This window comes from Apteryx mantelli, chromosome 5, assembly GCF_036417845.1.
Source record: "Apteryx mantelli isolate bAptMan1 chromosome 5, bAptMan1.hap1, whole genome shotgun sequence".
Lineage (NCBI taxonomy): Eukaryota > Metazoa > Chordata > Aves > Apterygiformes > Apterygidae > Apteryx > Apteryx mantelli.
Window position 1 is genome coordinate 77,509,952 of NC_089982.1, and position 20,665 is coordinate 77,530,616.

The 20,665-nt window shown below is 38.6% G+C and overlaps 1 protein-coding gene across 1 annotated transcript in view; it reads right to left on the minus strand.

Annotated features, from left to right (window-relative positions):
* Positions 1–20,665, minus strand: part of FAM193A (family with sequence similarity 193 member A) — a 79,982-nt gene that overhangs the window by 10,373 nt on the left and 48,944 nt on the right. The window contains exons 9-18 of the mRNA XM_067298292.1: positions 15,809–15,886; positions 14,035–14,147; positions 13,636–13,878; positions 11,510–11,663; positions 11,233–11,412; positions 8,803–9,054; positions 6,309–6,507; positions 4,746–5,018; positions 4,117–4,399; positions 1,479–1,665 (exon numbers count right to left, since the gene is read on the minus strand). Of these exons, the coding sequence (XP_067154393.1) occupies positions 1,479–1,665; positions 4,117–4,399; positions 4,746–5,018; positions 6,309–6,507; positions 8,803–9,054; positions 11,233–11,412; positions 11,510–11,663; positions 13,636–13,878; positions 14,035–14,147; positions 15,809–15,886 (1,962 nt within the window). The remainder of the gene's footprint in view (positions 1–1,478; positions 1,666–4,116; positions 4,400–4,745; positions 5,019–6,308; positions 6,508–8,802; positions 9,055–11,232; positions 11,413–11,509; positions 11,664–13,635; positions 13,879–14,034; positions 14,148–15,808; positions 15,887–20,665) is intronic.

Genomic DNA, 20,665 nt, shown 5'->3' on the forward strand with positions numbered 1-20,665 from the left:
CGCCCTGCGGTGAAGTGCACCAGCACACATACACCCAGCAGAGCTGCATCAATAACTTGTTATCGCTGCTGCAGCATGAAAACTTGCTTCATGTTCCACCTCTTTGTATTCCCATCCCTGCTTCTGCTTCCCAACTCCTCATTCCTCCTCCCTCCTGCCTGTCTACCCCCCTCACTCCCAGGCTGGCGCCCATCTGCTTGGAAGCTAAAACAGTTCAACTCACTAAACCAGGAAAACAAAGTCTATTGACTTAAAAAAAAAATTAAAAAAATCCTTTAGCATTCTGCCATTTCAGCAAAATGAATAATTTACTATGCAAAAAGTAATGTCTGTTCAATGTCAATCAGTTCACGTCAGTCAAAGACAGACCAACCGTGGGTGGGAACATGCAGGAGGAAATAGGATCCCCCTCCTGCTCCTTTCAGCTGCAAGCGAGGGGCTTTTAATTCACTGCAAGCCTTAAGATGAAGCTGCCACTGACCCTGACATGGCCAATAAAACAGAGCTTACACTTCAAATAGGAAAAAATGTCAGAGACTCAAATTCCAGTAGCGACCTGATTACTGAAACAGACTTTACAAAGAACTGCAATTGAGGCTAGCAGCAAAATAACATTTTAAATTAAGAAAAAAAAAATTGTGACAACTTTTAGCATTTCATTTGTGAAAATGAAGAGATAGGAACAGGAGAACTTGCTAACTATGTTAGGGGTATGAATTTAACTTCAAGATGCTTCAAGCGAAACCTTAAAAACTAAAATAAAGACTATACGGAAAAAGATTTTGTGTAACCTGTATACTTCAGAATTTTATGATTTCTATAAAGTATGTTTTAAATGCAAAAATCAAGTCAGTACCTATCAAAATGCACCAGTAAAGAAAATTGTTTGTAATACAGAAGACAAGGAAAAGGTAGTGCGGGTTTTCTCTTGATAAAAGTATATTTAAATCTACACTGCTTAAGTTGAGGCAAGAGTAGTTTTTCCTCTCTTTTTTTTTTTAAATCAAGTTAAAGTGAATACTTTGAGGATTCAGATTTTTAAAACCAAGAAAATGCTTGACAAATTGCCAAGAACACTTTTAAAACATCCTATATTAAGCGCACCTTTACCCAAATTCATCTAATTATATGTGTACTATTACAGACGAGCCCATGAATTCTGTGAAGTTATTTAAATGGCTGAATGCCCCTGCTTGCAGTTTCACAGCTGAACACGGTATCTGTTATCCAAGCCAGTTGCTTCCTAAATCTTTTACTCATTTTTATTGCTCTTGAACTACTTTCATTTGTTTTATTTGTTCAATTCAAAGAGGAAAATGACTTTCTACCTATGCTTTTAGCTTCCTTTTACTTCTTATCTCTAGAGCAAGCTTCATCGCTGCCTCTGTAGGTGCAGCCTGATAAGTCATGTGCAATAGATGATGAGTAAGTGACAAGAAAAGCAAAACAAAAAACAAATTGAAAATCCAACAACTTACTCCTCCATGGCCGAAGAACTCACAGTAACAGCAGTCACAGTATTTTCCTTCCTTCTGATTTGTGGACGTTGAGGTACTGGAACTATGCTCTGAACAGCTGTCTTCATCTTGGCTCTCCTCTCCATCATACTGTTGATGATCATATGTGTTACTGTTCTCACAGCGATGGCCCTCACAATCTGGATCGCTATGTTAAATTGAGAAAAAGCTTATGAAAATTCTAGATTACATTATATAAAATACTTCAAAAAAATATACATATGTATACAGGCGTATGCACGTCTGCCAGGAACAACGACTCTCAAATTGGGTTATCAGCCGCCAGTGATGCAGCAAATCCCAAGCTTCAGCGAGTAGGCTGCAAACAGAGAGGCTCAAAACCAAGCAGCAAGCTAAGGGGATGCATGGGAAAACGATTTATGAAAAACTCATTAAGTGACTTAGTGAATGAGCAGCCTAGAGAATGAGTTTTGGAACTGTTCTTCCTGGCTTTAAACAGGTAAAATAACTGTAGAAGCCATCATTTTAGTTTTTACAGTGGAATGGTTTTGAAATTGCAGCCCATGTGATCACTTGCAATCTGACAAGAGCTCTGCAGTCGCAAATACTCAACTTAGTTCTAAAATCCCCTGGTTTTAATCAGATTTGGAAGCTCTTAACTTTAACCAAAGCTTCAGGGCCAGCTAAAAAACCCAGGAAGCTACCATTCACACCTCTGTTTTCAGGAAAAAATACTAGTATTCCCCTTCAATAAGCAGGCACATAGTAGCTTATTACCTCCAAAACTCTGCATAACTATGTGTCCAACACAACTACTATAACAGTTCTGGAAGAACTGGACATGATCTTCCATTAATTGTATAAATTACTAAAAAAGCCTCCCAAAAAGCACACACCCCAACCCATTTAGCATTAGTATTTCTCTGTTCTTCTGTTAGAAAAAGGTGAACATATGGATCTTTTCTCTAAGATAAGCAGCTCACTTTTTTTATTTTTAAAGAAAGCTCACTACATGTTTTTTTCCCCCATTTTTACCTAAGGAAACAAGACTTCTGATGATGACAATGATGACGATATCTTCCAGTTCATCAGTCCTCAACTCCTCCTTCCCTCAGCCCTCCTTTTTGAACCCACTGACCCATTTCAAATTGTAATGGAGTTCCAGACAAGTTTCACAAAAAATTAGTGACCAGGACAGAAGGTAAGGAGCATTCAAGGAGCGTTCAAATTCAGTATCCCAGTGAGGGAAAAGACATGCAGACCTCTGTTACATTTCTGCTCGGCAGACTGCCGGGCAGCACGAACATTTTGGCTAGCCAATGCGACCAGCCCTGGCACTGCTGTTTCTTGCCTGTTGGGAGTTAGCATGACAATGCCCGTTGGAAAAAAATGGCCTAGCACGTGTCAGGGGATAATGGATACAATTCCACAGAAAACGTGGCTTCATTAATTCTATTGCTCCGCAGAACAATTGCTAGATTGAGCAACCAGGGCACAACACGGTTTTTCCCATGATAAGTCGTCCCCCCCCTCCCCCCGACTCCCATAGCCTGCAACGACTGTTTCTGAGTTCTCTCCCAGTTCATTCCTTACATCCTAAAAATACTTCGTCATATCAGCACCTAGAGAGGATGGTAACAGTTGGGTTTCTATTGCATTAAATAACCTGTATTTAAATCATCTCCCTGCACCAGGTAAGAAAGTTTCTTTATAAAGTTGCAAGAATTTCTCTGGCGTGAAAGAACAGTTACTTATTTTGTTCTATCATCAATAAAACCAGTCAATAATGGAAATAAGGGTATTTTTAGAAGCAATTCAGGTATGCAGTTATCTAACTCTGCCTAAATCTCACATCATCTCCTGCAAACTACTGCAGTAGCCAGGAAGCTCCATCCACAGCAACCATCGCCACAGCCCTACTGGCAAGGGAGCCCTCGGAGCCGTGACTCAACCGCGTTTCTGTTATGCCTGCACTCTTCAGACACACGGGAGAGCTGGAACCGTGCAAGGGTCAGACCACCACAAGATGTAACATTCCCAGCAAAACACAGCTCTGCCAAATTCTCCACCCAAGGCTTCTGAAAACCTTTAGAGATCAGAATATCCTTCCACACTATACCCATTCTAAATGGTGGGACTGCCACCTAGGAAGTCTAAAGTTAAGTCAGAAAAGAGTGTTAGTATGTGGCACCTTCAGGACTGCATAGGACCTTTTTACAGTTTGAGAGAAATCTGTCAGACTTAAGTTTTCCCAGCTTTTTCATTCCTGCTTGCCGTGTGATGCCAGAATCACAGAAAAAAGAGACATCATATAAACAGGTTTGTGTGTCATCAACAGCACTCATTAATGAAAGTGATGGAGTAAGAACGAACACAGCTTGACTTATTTATCCCGGGCCACATTACTAACAGAGTGAGCAAACATTTGTTTTTAAGCCTCAAAACTCAGTAAGTCGATTTTGCAATGGAAATGATTATTGTAAAGTCTCACACCAAGCTGCACACTGGGGAACAGAGCTCAGCTCATTTGCTGAGCACAGAGACGTTCTTCTCTCACACTACAACCATTAGCGAAAGAGCAAAGGTATTAGAAATTTAATTCCTACTCTATCATAAATAAGAAGAAAAGTAAACTTACCTGCAGACACTTGGTGGGGCACTTACAGAGCTGTCTGTGGTTGAAGTAGGAGGTGCAACCGTAGTGGGGCAAAGACCTGAATGAGGATCCACAAATCCAGGGGCTGTTGCAGCAGTTTTGGGGAAAGAAGGAGCAGTGAGATTTGGAAGATGCGGTGTAGAAGCTGGAGACAGTGCAGCGGGAGAGAGTGAAGGAAGGGATGCTAAACTAGTCGGACTATTTCGTGGCGCAACTGGTGCAGAATGTCTATGGTCCTCTTTATTAATATTGTGGAACACCTCACCTAAATTGGGAAAAATAAGAAACCGCTTAAAATTAAAAAAAAATTAGTCTCCATTAACGACCCCCAAAATCACTCAAATTGCTGGATATTCTCAGCTTCTATAAAATTCAGGTAGTATTTCAACACCTCTCTATTACTGGTCCCAGAACCACCAGGTTCGCAAAAGACCTTGAGGACCTTTCTGTGGAAAGCTTTTTGACCCAGGAGTAAAGAGGCTACAATTCAAGAGTAACAAGACTGCTGATTAAATTTATATATTACTTAAATGAACACATAGATATTTATACATCTTAGTTAAATGTACTTGAGTTCAGTTACAAGCTGTGTGCAAATTACAAATCCTTACCTATCGATGAAGGTCTCTTGGATGATACTTTAAATTGGTTGCTGCTTGACTGCACTGTAGTAGCTGTGCAGGAGACAGAAGAAGTGGCAGAAGAGGTTGCCATGACAACTTTATTAGCTTCCATAAAGGCATCCTGGAAATTGTACAGACATTTCTTCTTTGCAGCACTTTTTTTCTCTTTGCTGTCAGCAACTGCGGTTGCTTCATTGCTAGATGTAGTAGGAAGTGCTTCAGGTCTTATTTCTGAGAGTGCTGGTGCTAATATATCACTCCCTTTAATTGAAACACACATAGTAATTAAGACTTATAGAATTACAGAACTGTTTTTATGGCATTTAGAATTAAACATTCAATAATTTAGATGCAATACTACAAGATAAGCAAGGACATACTGTTAGCACTGGCTTGGCAGGATTAGTGGAGTAACATTTTTTCCAATGAACACAGCTGTAATTAAAAATGCTAAGAACTCTCAGATCCGAAGTCACAAATCTTACAGTTTTAAAAACACTGTTAAACATGTGTTAGAGTAACAAGCAGCAAAGATGTCACAGATACCTATACCCATTCATACTTCTAATTTTTGAATTGGACACCTTTTTAAATGCTAAGTATATAGGCTCCAGTACCTGCAGGGCAGTGTAGCCATGCACCAATTATAACAGGCAGGAATGATATATATATCCTTCTACCATTAAAGTTACAAATCTAATCTGTACTTACCAGTAATTCCAGCTAATTATGGTAACACCTTTGCGATCTGACCTTCCACACAAACGTGGCACTAAAACCCATCTGCTGGAACAGCTACTCATAACTACATTTGGAGATGGATAAGCTGTTCTATTGGGGAGCTCTGGGGCATTTTTCTGCCTTTACTTTTAACTGCCACTTCAGTAGCTTGACACGAGTTAGCAGCACATCAGACCGAACAAAAGCTAATACACAAAATCAAAACTTCCCTTTTCATAAAAGTCTTGTTAAAAAAATTGTATTTGCTATCATGTGAATAGAAAGATACATGCACGTGTTGCTATTTTACTGTTTATTAACGTATTCTTTTTCAGTTTAACCATTAGTATTTCCAAAGGCTTACTGGCTTAAATTTACCTTTTGCTAGATTCATGCCTCTCTTTCTATATGAATGAAAATGTAATCATCTCTGCTCCACTACAGGAGGAAGTAGGATGTAGTACAATATTACCAGTGCTCTTACAACCCCATAGAAAGAGAGCAGGCCTTCGTGGCAGAAGGCCAGAAGTTATTTAAGTTTCCTCCAAATTTCTATTTCTTTGCAACTTTGAGCTCCTGAATCCTCTGCAATGACCCTAGGTGAAAAACAGCATGCTATTCTTTTGCCTCTGGCATCCTCTCCCCCACACTGAAGAATTTCCTTTTCAATTTTCAGCCCCACTGAAGTAGAAATGGCAGCAAATCTCTGCCAGAACTCCTCTTACAAGAACACGATGATGAAACCTACCATTCCTGGAAAAAAAAGTGTCACACTCCATTTCAAAGTATAGGCTTTTAACTAGTCAGTGTGAAGTAATAACAAACCCTCACCAGGAATTGTATCAGGCAAAAAAGTAGCAGGATTCCAGTTCTTGTCATTCATCATTTCTGATCCCCAAAGACTTATAAATTTAGAGCTATTCCAATCTGGAGTGCTCCCAAAACAGCTTGGATAAATATGATCTTGGAGAGATGCATTGAATACTTGATGCTTGTTTGTATGATTCTGAACTGGAGCTGGCGGTAATGCCTACAAAAATAAAGGGTATTTTCCTCATTAATATTCTGTTTGCTTACACAGTCACTCCAACAGCAATATTCAAATCATAAAGTGTTCCAATTGTGAAAGGCATTATAAAAAGCTAAGAGCAATAAAAAAAATATTTCTCAGAATGATAAGAGGGACTGGTTTGTTGATATTTAATATAGGTAACATATTACAAAGATTTTTTTTTATATATATATAAAATATCTGTGTAATATAGGTGTATTTAAAATCATACACATTAGATTCAGCTAACAGATGAATCCAAAAAGTATTCTCCAAAAATACTTATGTTAATATATATTGGTAGGTCTTTGTTTTTAAACTAAAAATAGTATTTATATGAACATTGAACTTGTAAGGAATTATTACTTTCAAAGCCCAAAATGACAAAAGCAGTCCTCTGTGACATTATAATCATTAGCACAGCAAACAGGTTCCTAACTTAACAGACAATGAGTATGCCATTTTACTCTGAAAAGCAACTAAGAAAAACAGGGAGAACACACTTTACTGTTGTTTTACATAAGGCAAGTTCTTCTCCCTCACCACATTTCTCCTGGCTGAAGCTGTTTATTCGCATTCTAGAATGTAACTTTCTTCCAAAGACCTACTGATTGCATTGCACAATGTTAAATTACTGTCACCTTTAACAAAGCCAAGGAAAAGCTTTTTTTTTTTTCTATTCTTGCACAATATTTGAGGCAATGCAAAGCTACACAGATGTAGGTTCTGCTATTAAAAGCATCAGCTCAGTCCAATAACATTTCAAACGCTAATGTCAAAACACCTGTGGCCACGAAAGCTTCTTATATGCCCAGTCTCCTTTTTCTGTACAGGAGGATCTTCATTATCTGGCTAACGGTAAAGGTGGGAGGGGCTGGAATATCTTGAATAAAAGAAAACTTGTCTAACGTGGGTACAAAGAAACACTTCCCAGGGACAGAACAGCTTATCTATGATGAACCAAGCCTGATCCAGCGAGGCTCATTAGGCTCTTCCACCACCAGCTCTGCTGAATTCAGCTGGCTCTTCAAAGGTGAAAGCTCCCTAAAGCTTCAGCTCCCACATATGTCTTTTTAGTTCCGGCACAACATAAATACATGGAGCCCAGCTGGTTCAGGTGCTGTGCCAGAGCTAATGGATCTGTTCAGCAGTAGCTGCCTGCTGCTCGGCACAGGGCTTACGGCGCAGCCCTTGACACCGCGGTGCAGATGTTCCTCCACACAAAGGTCTTTTGAAAGGACAGACAGCAGCAATCAGGGCACTGCACGAGTGGGAGCTTGAGCAGACTGCTATGAGGGATGGGAAACAAGGGCTGGAAGGACAGCAGAAGGTGGGATATAACAATTAGGGATTTCAGAAGAACGGCAGTGTGTGGTTGAGAAACAGCCGGCTGGAGTACTACAGTTAAGGAGCTGGCGTACTGCAACAGAGATGAGAAAGGGGCACCGGTAAGGCAGGAAAAACAGAAAATGGTATCAGGAAGGAGGGTAAGAGGAAGCAAGAGTCACATCAGTGAGCTAATCTACTCTCCTTGCAACCACTGGATCCCTGGACCAAGCACAAGGGAGATGAGAGGCATATGTACCTAATGACAAAGTCTTTGCCCCTTCCAGCAGCTGCCTACAGTTTGACTGAACGAAATACTACGCGAAACTGCACATAATGTGAATTCTCGCCTTTGACTCATACATCTCCTGAAAAGCAAGTCACCTGGTCCCAAATCTTGTTCCCTACCTTTCTCCTGTTTGTTACTTGAATGTTTTGGGTAAAAGAATTTTGCAGAACTTGCATTCCCTCAAAGGACAAAACCAGCTGTAAGTAGATCCTAAAGCTCAATTCTCCTCAAAACAAACCAACATTCCCTCCTCCCCCCCAATTTTAAACTAGAAACCTGGGATATTATTGCCAAAAATGGAATATTAAATTTTGACCTCAATATACATGAAGATTTCATTAGTCCTATTACACTGATCAAAGCCCCATTACTTTTTCCATCATTCATGACTACTTTTAACTTCAAATTCTTTCTAATAAAGGCAAGGAAATCAGCAGTCATTCTGAAAAAAGCTACTACTAGCCCTACAGTACGAACCTTCCACCAGTTCTAAAGCTGTGCTATTCCCTACCCCTCACAACTCCCTCCCAAAGGCCTACTATAAAAAGATGAAAATTTAAAGCAACTTTTATGGTTTCATTGATGCTCAGTCAGGCTAGTTTATGCAAGCATACGGTATTTTTCCTGGGAGCAGAATGCATGTCCTCTTGGAGGCTTACCTTATTGTGCGTAAAGGGAGAAGCTGTATACAAGGTGGGATGGATAAGTGGACGAGGCAGATGGGGAATTGTATGCAATGGTATATGTCCATGGATGTGAGGATAAAGATGAAGTGCAGGATGTGCAGGTTTTTCAGGATTCATAAACTGATGGCCAGCAGGCAGGCGTCCAGTTGCAAGTGCAGAGGCCGTTAGACCTGAAGCTTCTTGTTTGCAAACATGACATTCGCAAGCATTTGGACCTTGGTCAGCCTGTAAGCAAAAAAAGGTCAATCTACTCGACAGACTAAAATCAGAGAGTTGCCCACATCCCCTTTCCATAATAAGTGTAAATATTTAGTTTTATATACAACAATTAGTATACTTGGAGCATCCATGGAATTGTTTCAGCTGATATCAATGGAAGATCTAATATTTAAACAAAAGCACTAACAGAGGATCTTTATCTTAGTTAAGAATGGAGAACCTTGAGGACAGATGGCATTTGATACCAGACAGATTTTGAATATCTAATATCAATGACAACAAGCATGATACTGATTTAAATAATCAAAACAGATGAGACCAGGAACCTTGACAGTGATAGATGACTACTAGGCCACTACTCCATTATGGGGAAAAAAAAAAAAAGAGGTGGATGGTTATTTTGAAAATTTTCCCAGTATATGAAAAAAAAAAAAAATCAGTATGTGTAGAAAGTAGTAGGACTTATTAGCTGGAAAGGCTGACAGTTGGAAGAAGTCCTGGGCTGCAATAGGAAGCACATTGCCAGCAGGTCAAGGGAGGTGATCCTTCCCTTCTCCTCAGCACTGATGGGACACACCTGGAGTGCTGGGTCCAGTGCTGGGCTCCCCAGGACAAGACAGACAGGACATACTGGAGCGAGTCCAGCCAAGGGCCACATTGCTGATGAAGGGATTGGAGCATCTGAATATGAGGAGAGGCTGAGAGGGCTGAGGTTGTTCAGCCTCAAGAGAGAAGGCTTAGGGGGATCTTATCAATGGATATAAATACCTGATTTTGGGGAGGGGGGGGAGAAGTAGTAAAGAAGATGGAGCCAGGTTCTTCACACTGATGCCCCATGAAAGAACAAGAGGCAATGGACAGAAGTTGAAATACAGGAAATTCCACATAAACATAAGAAAGAACTTTTTTTTACTGTTAGGGTGATTGAGCAGGTTGCTCGGAGAGGCTGTAGAGTCTCCTCACTCCATGTCCTAGGAGATATTCAAAACCCAACTAGCCATGACACTGAGCAACCTGCTCTACTGCCCTGCTTTGAGCAGGGTGGGTGGACTAAATCTCCAGAGCTCCCTTCCAAACCTGATGATCCCGTGAAGTGGATAGTTCTCAGGATAAATTTCATGAACATGCCAACCATGTGAAATCAATGCCTTAACAGAACTTTCTACTGATCTCAAGGTATCATTCACCTCTGTTATTTTAAGAGGATTCACCACTTCTGGAAGCAAAGCAGCCCGAGAAAAAGCAGCTCTATTCCCTCTCTCAAATCAGTACTTTTTCCTCCCACTGTCATTTGACATTTCACCAAAAGAGAATTCTTACCAGAAGCAATACCAGGAACACTTCCTAACTAATATCTCCTCTTGGTAATGTGACAGTACACATTGCTCCAAAGGGCAACATTAGTTAACTTCTTAGCTTTCTAGAAAAGAATTTACAGGTGGTGTTCTTCTGATATGCCTTTCTTCCAGACACAAATAACACTTCATCACCACTTAAAAGCATTACAGCCTTTGACACAAGGTATATTTTAAAAGCTGAAGATTTCATAAACCAAATATAATGACCAAATTCATTAACTGCATAAAAAGCAAAAGTAACCTCCTCATAAGAAAAAAAGTATTATCAAGAAATCAATACTAACCTATTAGCAAATGAAAAAAAGATGTCCAACAGTATGGAGAAATTCAAAGTCTTAAACAAAAAACAAAACAAACCCAACCAACCAAAATACCCACAAAACCCATGCCACAGAACATGCAATGGATTTAACTATACAGGACTTCAGCATAGCAAGTTAGTCCTGCGATGTAATATTAAAAACTGCCCAATAACTATCCTCCCCAGAAGTAATTTCAAATAACTTAATATTAACATTTAACAAAGAATAATCTCAAAATTCCAAGTGGAAACGTCTCTTAGTTTCTGTTTTTCATTCCTATTGGCAGGAAGAAACGTTTTTCCCTTTTACTGAAAACACGTTCAATATAACTAACATATTCCAGGTTTTAACTGAAGGAAGATACTAGCCATGACAGCTGAAAAATATTTTAAGTATCATAACCACCAACTGATAAAGTCATATATTAAAAAAAGTTAAATATCTTAATACATTTATATCTTCAACTTCTAATTATCATTTAAATAGCCACATTTACAAAAAGGGTCTGTTTCAGATTACTATACCTGCTGACTGGGGTAAGAAGGTGGTGGACTATCCATTTTTGCTTCATCTTTCCTTAGTGCCCTTTTTCCTAAAGGCATTTCCTCCTTTTGAGTTCCTGGTGGTTCACCACTGCTCTCCCCATCTGCTTCTTCATCATCTGCTTCTGAGGAACTGCTGCTAGTACTGCTCACCTGAGGGGACTGGACAACATTAACCTATTAATTCATTAGAGTGAAGGACAAGTCATTCTTTAGTGAGCACATTCATCTGCCAGAGACAGGACACTAAATGTTGTACCTCTTCTTTCAATGCCATGTTTTCACCTCCGCCATTGAGCTCACTGTGAATTCCATTCATGTTGGCTACCACCTCTGCATCATCATAATTATTCAGTGGGTAGATATCAGCAAATTTTGCTGATAATGGTGCAACATCTTCATCATCACTACCACTGGGGAGAAAAAGAGGCTTATATAAATCACAGTGCTCAGTAACCTCAGTTATTGTGAAAGCAGGCAGAACCCCAAGGTGAAATGAACTTGAGATCATCATTTGTACAAATATTCCAATTAGAAGTTAAAGCACCATCTCAAGTTGTTTAACTGCACTTATTTTTTTAAGCAAATAAAATTGAGCAATCTGTCATCTAATCCTACTATATAGTAGCTGCATGTCTGCGTAGAAAACCTGGACTGAAAATAAGATTCTCTATTTCTGCACAAAATATTTTTCCACCAGTGTTTTCTAACCAAGAAATCCATTAACTTAATAACAACAGGATATGGATGACCCTTAGTTTGATGAAAAAAGCTTTACGCCAACGATCTCCTTTAGAAAAAGTACGGAGTGTAAAAAGTACAATGTAAAAGTTTAAGTTTTTCAAACATTAAGTGTCAAACCAGTAACAGTATAAGCAGGGAATACTGAACATGTAGTTGTACTGTTAATCATAGTTACTTTTAAGTTTCTGCATGACAATTAGTTCTTAGATGACCCCATATCTAAGAGCTTTTAAAAATCTGCTCTAAAATACTTAATGGAAAGTTTTCCTTATGCACAGCTAGTAAAAGAACATGCATGCTTAATTATCCACTTCAGGAAAGTGTTGCAAAGATTGATTAGTTCATGTTTTTACAGCAATGCAAACATAAAAGAGCTCTTAAACTGTGCATTATGACTTTTTGCATACCATGAGATATTTTGCAAAAGTTTAATTACATTATTATGTATATATGAAGTATGCTAATAGGCATACTTCACACGTGCAACAGGAAAAGAAAATACAGCAGATGTGGATCCAATATGAGAAATAAAATGATCCTTTCCATAACAGCTGTGGTATTTACCAAAAAGTAGACTTCTTTCAGTAAATACTACTCAGATTTAACTAAATTAGCCTTTGAAGTGATAAATTAAACATTTTTGGACATTCAGCACCAAAACTAATTGGGAGCTTACAGTAATTGGAAACCACGTATTTAAGAATATGTAGCTATACATACTGTCACATAACCTGTTTTCAAGAGTTCCCCAAATTGGTTCAGGAACTAAAATCCTATTTTTAAACCACTGATCCTAGTAGTTGCAAATACAAGCATTTAAAGAAGATTGAGGTTAGTTGAATGATATTCATCAGAAACATCCTATACATTTGCACTGTCCTCATTCACCTCACTGTATTTTTGCAATAGTCATCTCACTGTAAGGGTAACATAGAACTTTAGTGACAATTCCCTTGACTGTACTGATGTCACTAATTTCATTAGTGTTCCCAGAAACACTGAAGTCTTCTAAAACAGCAGACTTCTGGTTGGCTGCATCCTAACCATGTACAGAAGTCACCTACTCCCAGGCATTTTATCCCTTCAGACTTATGGGAGAGGCAGAAGCCTAACATTAGTTAAATTTGAGGGTCACTGTGATCTGAACCCAAGAAAAAGGGTGAGGGATATTTCTGATAGGAAAATAACCTTTGAGCCAAGTCTTGAGTTTACATGACTTCAACAATGCTAGTAAAGGCTTTTTAGGAACTACACTGATTCTTTTGAAATAACCGTCTCTCAAAGAAAAGATCACCATTTCTCCTGCTCAGACTAAGAGAACATGTGACATTCTAAACTGATGATCTAAAGCAGATCAGTATGTGCTGTGCTTGTAATCTCAAAGCAAAAAATGCACGCTACATATATGTCTAGCAATTTTCCAACATTGTTGAAAGTGGTTAGGAACTTTACAGGAATTTTTTTTAAAAACTTATGTTTGCACAGCATATAGCGCTGAACTTTTGGTCTTCTGAATTCAGCATCAGCACTAAATAAGCTTTTGAGGCAAAACAAGCATTACATAGTGATGATCAGCCTATGTAACTTGCTTACAAGAGTTCAATTAATTATTTCAAGCATTTAAAACAGAAAGGAACTTACAAAGTTGGTGCAGAGCCATTATCTGCAAGGATCAGTCTAGGATGTTGCTGAATTGTAATAGGTGAGCTGGACCCTGATCCTGAACTTGCTGAAGACATACTAGGCGGGCGGATCTCAGATAGATAATCCGGAGCAGAATCAATTTGTAGTGGTAACTGGTTAATGTGAATATCATCAGTTATAGGAGAATCCATGATGCCGCATGTTAAAATGTGTGAAAGACTGCAGTCATCACAAGTACATCTGTTCAAGAATTAAGATTACAGATTTTTAAAACCTCATTTAAGTAACATTCATTTAAAGTAACCACACTTTTTTGGAAAAATGTATTTCCTTTTTCCCCTCTAACAGAAGAAATTAATGATTTATTATGATTTCATATTAAAAACATCAGCTCACCTTCTTCTATAATTACAGTTGGGACAGTCAGGCATGCTCAAACGTGATGACAGCATGTGTCTCATTGTGTCTGTGAAGTTGTTCTCCCCAGCTAGTGCTTTCTTGTTATTAAGCTGAAGTAAATTATAAAGGCAGTGTTTTAGTAGTGCAAGTCTTTCCATTAACAATTCAATGGCACATGATGATTAGCTAATTACATAACCAAAAATGGGGTTCTCTGGGCAACATATTTCAAAATAAGTATTTAGAATAATTTCATGAAGGTGGTGTTCTGATCATGAGTTAAAAAAAGAAAAAAAAAGAGTTTAAAGGTAGGAGCAACAAATATTTGACACTGAAACTGTTCAAAGAAAGTATGTTTCTATAATAAAACAGTAAGTGGCTAAGTTCATCTTCTTGACTCATTTGTAAGTTTGCATCTTGTATGGTTTTTCTGCTAACGTAATCTGAACTTCAGTAGTTCTTTTACGTCATGGATATACATGTAAGGACACTACTGACAAGTGGAGAAAAAACACAAACTCATCCTCAGCTTACCAAAAAAGAAAAAAAAAAGTTAGGACCAATTCTGTAGCCGCACTGGGACAGATTCAAAAAAGGAAGTACTTGCCCAAAACAGGGCTTCACTACAGGGTGAAAAATTAGAATCCAAACAACCACCAGTCTGGCAGAGGCCTGACGCTGGAAGCACCTGATTTCATTAGACACCCACAAACTTTAGGCAAAACAAGGATGTGCCTAAACTTCCACCTCTGTGGAAGCCTGGACCTGACCCTTACCCTAAGCAGTCAGACACTTATGGCTCACCTAAGCCCAATTAGGATTGGGGAAAAATGGGATTCTTCCACAACTTCTTCAAGGAGCCTGATTTACTAGATGTACTAAAGATGTGGTTAGCACAAGCTCGTGTCCCTCCTCACAGAGTGGGGGGAAAAAAAGAAAGAAAAAAAAAGATACTGATGATTTTTTTGAGACACTGCCAGATTAAGCTTATTAAAATGTACTGTCGTGCTCCCCCTCTTTCTCTGGCTCATGCCTCTAGCACTGCTTTCTGCACAGTGGTACAGGAATGGAGCAGTATGGGAATGGGGAGTTCCCCCGTCCAGTCTTGACTCCGCTCTAGTGACTCTATACTCTCTGGAAAGCATGATACATGCTTGAACACTTCAAGGCTAAAGAAGAGAATAGCATGTCTTAATCAGCAGTTTTATAATAAGGTGGGCACTACTACTGGCCCCTCTCTGGCTACATCTTAAGGTCAAGCAGGGAGCTCTGCCCAGCCTTCTTCGCAGGAGCGACGCAGGTGCCATCTCCAGGGTCCCAAGCTCTGGACTCCTAACAGAGAAGCACCTGCCCTGCCAACGGGCTCACACTCCCCAAATCTGCACAGACAAAGGAGTTTGATATACTCTTGCATACAATACTCCCTGTCACACACATCAAGGCAGCTCCGTGCTCAATGTATTGGCTGTTTTGGATCCCACTCTGAGGCACAAAACATTCCCCTTTTATTGTACAAGGGATTTTAATACTAGGTGTTCCATCCAAGACTGTGGTGCTTATATTTTAATCCCTTAGTAGCTAGCTAACTTACTCTTACACAGCTTCTTGGATCTTGATTTCTGTATTTTAGCTGACTGCGTTTCATGCCTGGCATGGTTGCAGAACTAGACCAAATATAACTAGCACAATATACTAAAATGTTTGCATCTTACAAATATACAGGAAGTGTTATTATAACTTAGTATGGTACTTAAAAAAAAAAAAATCCTACCTGCTCTTCAATAAAACGCCTCTGTTTAAAGAACTCCCAGTCTTCCTTTAGCATGCGTTGTTTTGTTTTCATTGCCATCTAAAACAGAATTTAAGGAAAACTCATTGGTTTAATCATAGGAATCCTATACTGTGTTCAATTGGTCTATCCAATTTTCCTTTAACCTAGCTTGTCTATATTATTTTGAAAGTTCTAACACATACTTACTCAACATGAAGTTTATTTTGTTTGCTAACCCTTTGATTTAAATCACTTAAAATTTTATATTCACTTACACTATTTTTCAGATTCTTCCATTGTTATTCTTTGTAATCATTTTTCTTTTCATTATATATTTTCAAAGTATTTTTGATAACATTTAATGAGCCTGTCACGAAATCTGCAACACCTCAGACCCACTAGAATCCACCTATATTACTGTAAATGTACTATTGGATCCCATAACTTTTTGCCTGCAAGTGATAATTTCCCGATTTAGTGAACAAACTCACTCTGACAGACTGCAAAAGCCTCAGTGACCTTTAACAAAGCAAAACACAACAACAACAACGTTTCTCCTGTTGCAGCTTACAGCATTTTAAGAGCACTAATTCATCAGCAGGAAAAAAAAAAAAACAAATCAGTTATCTAGGTTTTTACACTTATTTTGTCATTTACCTTAATAATAGACAGAAAACTAACACCTTATATAATATAGGAAATTGCTTCAAAGAGATATGCTAGTGAACAGAAGTCCAGTAATTTATATCACTAGCTTTTTTTTTTTTTTTTTTTTAAAGATATGCCTTCAGAAACTCACAGATGATCATGCGTTTGAAGTTTTGTATCTGATATAAATGTATTATTATTTCTGTTACCATTGTTTAACTTGGACAATTGAAATTCTAAGCTGGGTATTTGAAACAGTGTTAAGTGGTAAAGTTTTGCCTAATGAATTTCTGAAACATCAGCATGTAATTCTGATTACTACTGTGAATTTTGATTTCCCTTGCCCCAGTGAGTTTGTGTTAACACTAAAAAAGAGTTTGTCAGGTAGCAGTGTGTATGTACGTGCGTGTGTGTACATATATGTGCATATGTATATACACATGCAAAAATGTGTGTGCATATATATTATATATATAAATATATATATAAAATAAATGAGAGAGCGTGTGTGTGTGCATGCATGGGTGTATGTATGCGTTTTTTTAAAAAAAAAAAACAGCAAGCATGAAATATTCTTGAACCATTAATACCATTTCTTGAAAGCACTAACAGGTACTGCAGAGCCTGTGGCCAAAAATGATCCACTCACAGCTTCCGTGCACCCTTGAGCAGTGCCAAGCGCAGCAGCGGCCAGTGTTTTAGGTGCCCTGCCACCTAGCAGGATCCTCACCACCCAGGACAGGCGCCTGCGTTCACTATATGTTACATGGGAAGACTTTAATGCCAAAGAACGAAGTTTAAAACAGCCAGTGCATTAACTGGGAGCTGCCTGCTCAAGCCTGTCAAGGAAAACAGCCTGGTTTAAGCCCTGAAACTCTTGAGTATTAACTGGAACACGGACTGGAAATGAAGTTACTTCCTACTTCCAACTTACCAGTCTTTCAATACCCCCTGTCTGCAAGTATCTTAACTTATTAATCCATAAATAATAGGAAATGACTTCTCTCCTTTTTTCCGTGAATATTTGTTTTGGCAGAACAAAGCAGCTTCAACGCAACCCATGTGACTCGTGCCGAGAAACTCTTTTGGGAAGTGGGAGATGCAAACTCAAATGCCTTCAGAAGGAAAACTTCTACTGCAGCCCTGCACATCTGACACGAATATACTAGCACCACTGCCCAGTGGAGATGAGAGGTCCACCACCACCTCTTCCTTCTGCCCTGTTCACTTGAGGCTAAAGGGTATCTGCGATCAACCAGACCAGACACTGTAAAGCAAGACAGGCAGGGGAACAGTTATTTTCCCTTTCTGAAATGGATTTAATTGTGACACAAAAGTAAGGGTTTGGTCAGAACTGACACACAGCAGTGGAGCTCTGGGGGAACTCGGATGCTTACAGCTGTATCGGGGAGAACGCCTGCCACATCCACATCTTAGACTCGGTATCTAATAGCACATTTCAGTGCCCCAAAGTCCACTTGCCTAATCCGTTTTCCTAGCCTGTTTCGCTACAAGTGAAACAACTCTTATCACAAACTCTCAGCACCCAAAAATGCAGAGCGATTCATTTATTGACATGGGTGCTATGAAGACAAAAAGCAATTATGCCGGCACTATACTATTTTTTCTACTACTTTAATCAGAATTGCAGCAAGTCGCACACAAATAGGGAGAGACAAGCAAGCAGCTGTTCCTGCATTCTTGTGGAACTGGGCAAAGGCTTTTCTGTATTCCCTTTCTTTTGGGGGATTTGTGGGAACAATAAAAAGAAAAAACCCTTGCACACAAAGTGCACGTGACTATCTAGCCATTGCTTATGGAAGTGATCCAGATATATTTAAGACCTCCTAAGCTAAATGCAGTCCAAATTTGGTTAAAAAAAAAAAAAAATTAAGACCTGAAGGTACAGACTACATGTATTTAACCTCTACTGTATTCAAGATATCCTAAACATCTTCCTCAGATCATATATGAATAAAGGTTTTGACATGAATTAATCCTTTTCTGAATTTTATTACAGCATACACATGATACAGCAGTGTATTAGAGTTACAAGCTTTGTGCAAGACATAACTGCCTTACATGTTCTTCTTAAAAAAAAGAAAAAGTGGCATTTATATTGCAAAGCTGTTCATATTTCTTTATAAGAAAAAATAACAATCTACTGTGGGATGCTGCAGGAAGGTACATTAACTATCTCTGTTGATGGCTTGTCTACAGTTTTGGGTGCAGACCCACAGCAGGTAAGAGGACCAGTTTTAAGTTCTTATCCATGCTAGTTTGCATGTTCTAACTTTTGATATATTATCAATAAAGCCTCACAAGTTTGCTAAAGCCAAAAGGCAACAAATAATGAATATGCATTCACAGTTAAGATCCATAGTACAACAGCTGTATCCATAGTAGTTAGGCTTTCCAACTTCTACCTTGTTAACATAAATATCACAGCAAACTCAAGCTGGTCACAGCGAATGAGGCCAGTTTCATCAAGGGAGTGTAATTACAGGTATCATCAACACACTGTTTAAGGTGAGACTGTGAAAATGATTCTTCTACATATAAATACCAGTGTTTCCTTTAAAATTTGATTATTTAAATTTTAGATTTGTTCCCCTCTTTGCAGGTTTGGGGTTTTTTTTTGGTCTTTAGGAAATAAAAGACAACATCACGTTAGGTTTCACTGAATGGAAAAAAGGCTTCAGTTTGGGTCAGGATACAAGCTTCACTGAGCACATGAGTAAGTGCTATAACAACACAGTCACCGTGGGCGTTTTATGGTCACTTAGATACAGAAAAATCAGAAAAAGAAGAATGGATTTTTAAGGGCTGGAAGATCAGTAACTCATGTGCCTGATGTGAATGTGACTCTACAGAAGTTCCATCTTTGGAAAACATGGGTGAAAGACAAGAAACAAACTGAGCTCTCCTCCTTACCAGAGGGGCAGTACTGGACAGTCATGACACCCTGATGACATGGGAGAGCAACTCTGAGTAGCAAAAAATGTGAGATGATAAAATTTTACTGAGCTTAGCTGTACGAAAGCAGCAAAATCAAGAGAAAATTTTACAGTTGATAGCTCAGAGATGCAGACCCCAAATACAGAACAGTCTTCAAAAAATAAAAATTAGTTATGTCAGGCCCCCATTTTGAAGGTATTGGAGAAACCAGAAGTTCACTTAAATGTTCATTTCGAGGAACAGTCTTTCAAAGGCATTTTCAGTGTACTATTAACACTTAAAAATATCTGGTTATCTATAGAAATAACATAGTGTTACTGAATCTCAAATTAGAAGTAGAGCTCCATACACCTAATGCTCATAAAACTAAAATATATGAAGAGTTCTACGAAATTCCTTATTTTCAATTAAGTTCAAGATAAAAATTCTCTCTTCTGGTATACTTAAGATTGCACTGATGACTGTTCAAAGGCTTAACCTAAGGTATTATAAAAAAAATGTAAGTTCCTTAAACAAAAGATAAAAAGTCAGTAAAACAGGGAGAGCATAAACAACCAATTTCTCAAAATAACAGCTACTTTTCCAACAATGAGCTCTTTACACTGTAGCAGTCAGTACAACAACATAATTATTTTCTGAAACGTAAAGCAAACTCAGAAGAGTTGGTTATCAGAACATACACTTAATTACAAAAAGGATAACTTCAGAGGTCTTCAGTATTTATGCAGCGAGACTTTAAAGTTGTTCTGGTTTCTGAAGTTGTACAAAGATGTTCTTATCATCACACACTGGGTAACATGCATAAAGAACTTATAAATATTTTAAAAAGCAATTTTTTCCTCTGAATTTCATTCAGTGCTATTATTTTGGAAACTTGTTTTTTTTTCCCCCCTCCCCTTTTCCTATTGACTTCTACAGGAGAAAGTTTCAGATTACTATGCTACAAGTAATGTACAATCCAAGCCATTCAGAAATATTCAAATATCATCTCTAAACAATAGCATAAAAATCTGCTTCAACAATTTGAAGATGTTTCTATACCATCACTGTTACATAGTGGCATGTTGGTGTTCTTTTCTATTTTCAAAGACAGTCTGAAATCAGTGGAGGGTGTGTGTGTGTGTGTGTGTGTGTGTGTGTGTGGAAATTTATATTTGGGGATTTCAAAGCTCCAGATAAAAGCACCAAAGAAACTCTCTTCACTGGAGGCAGTGTCTTGTGTTGACAGCTCCCTACCTAGTCAGCCACGAG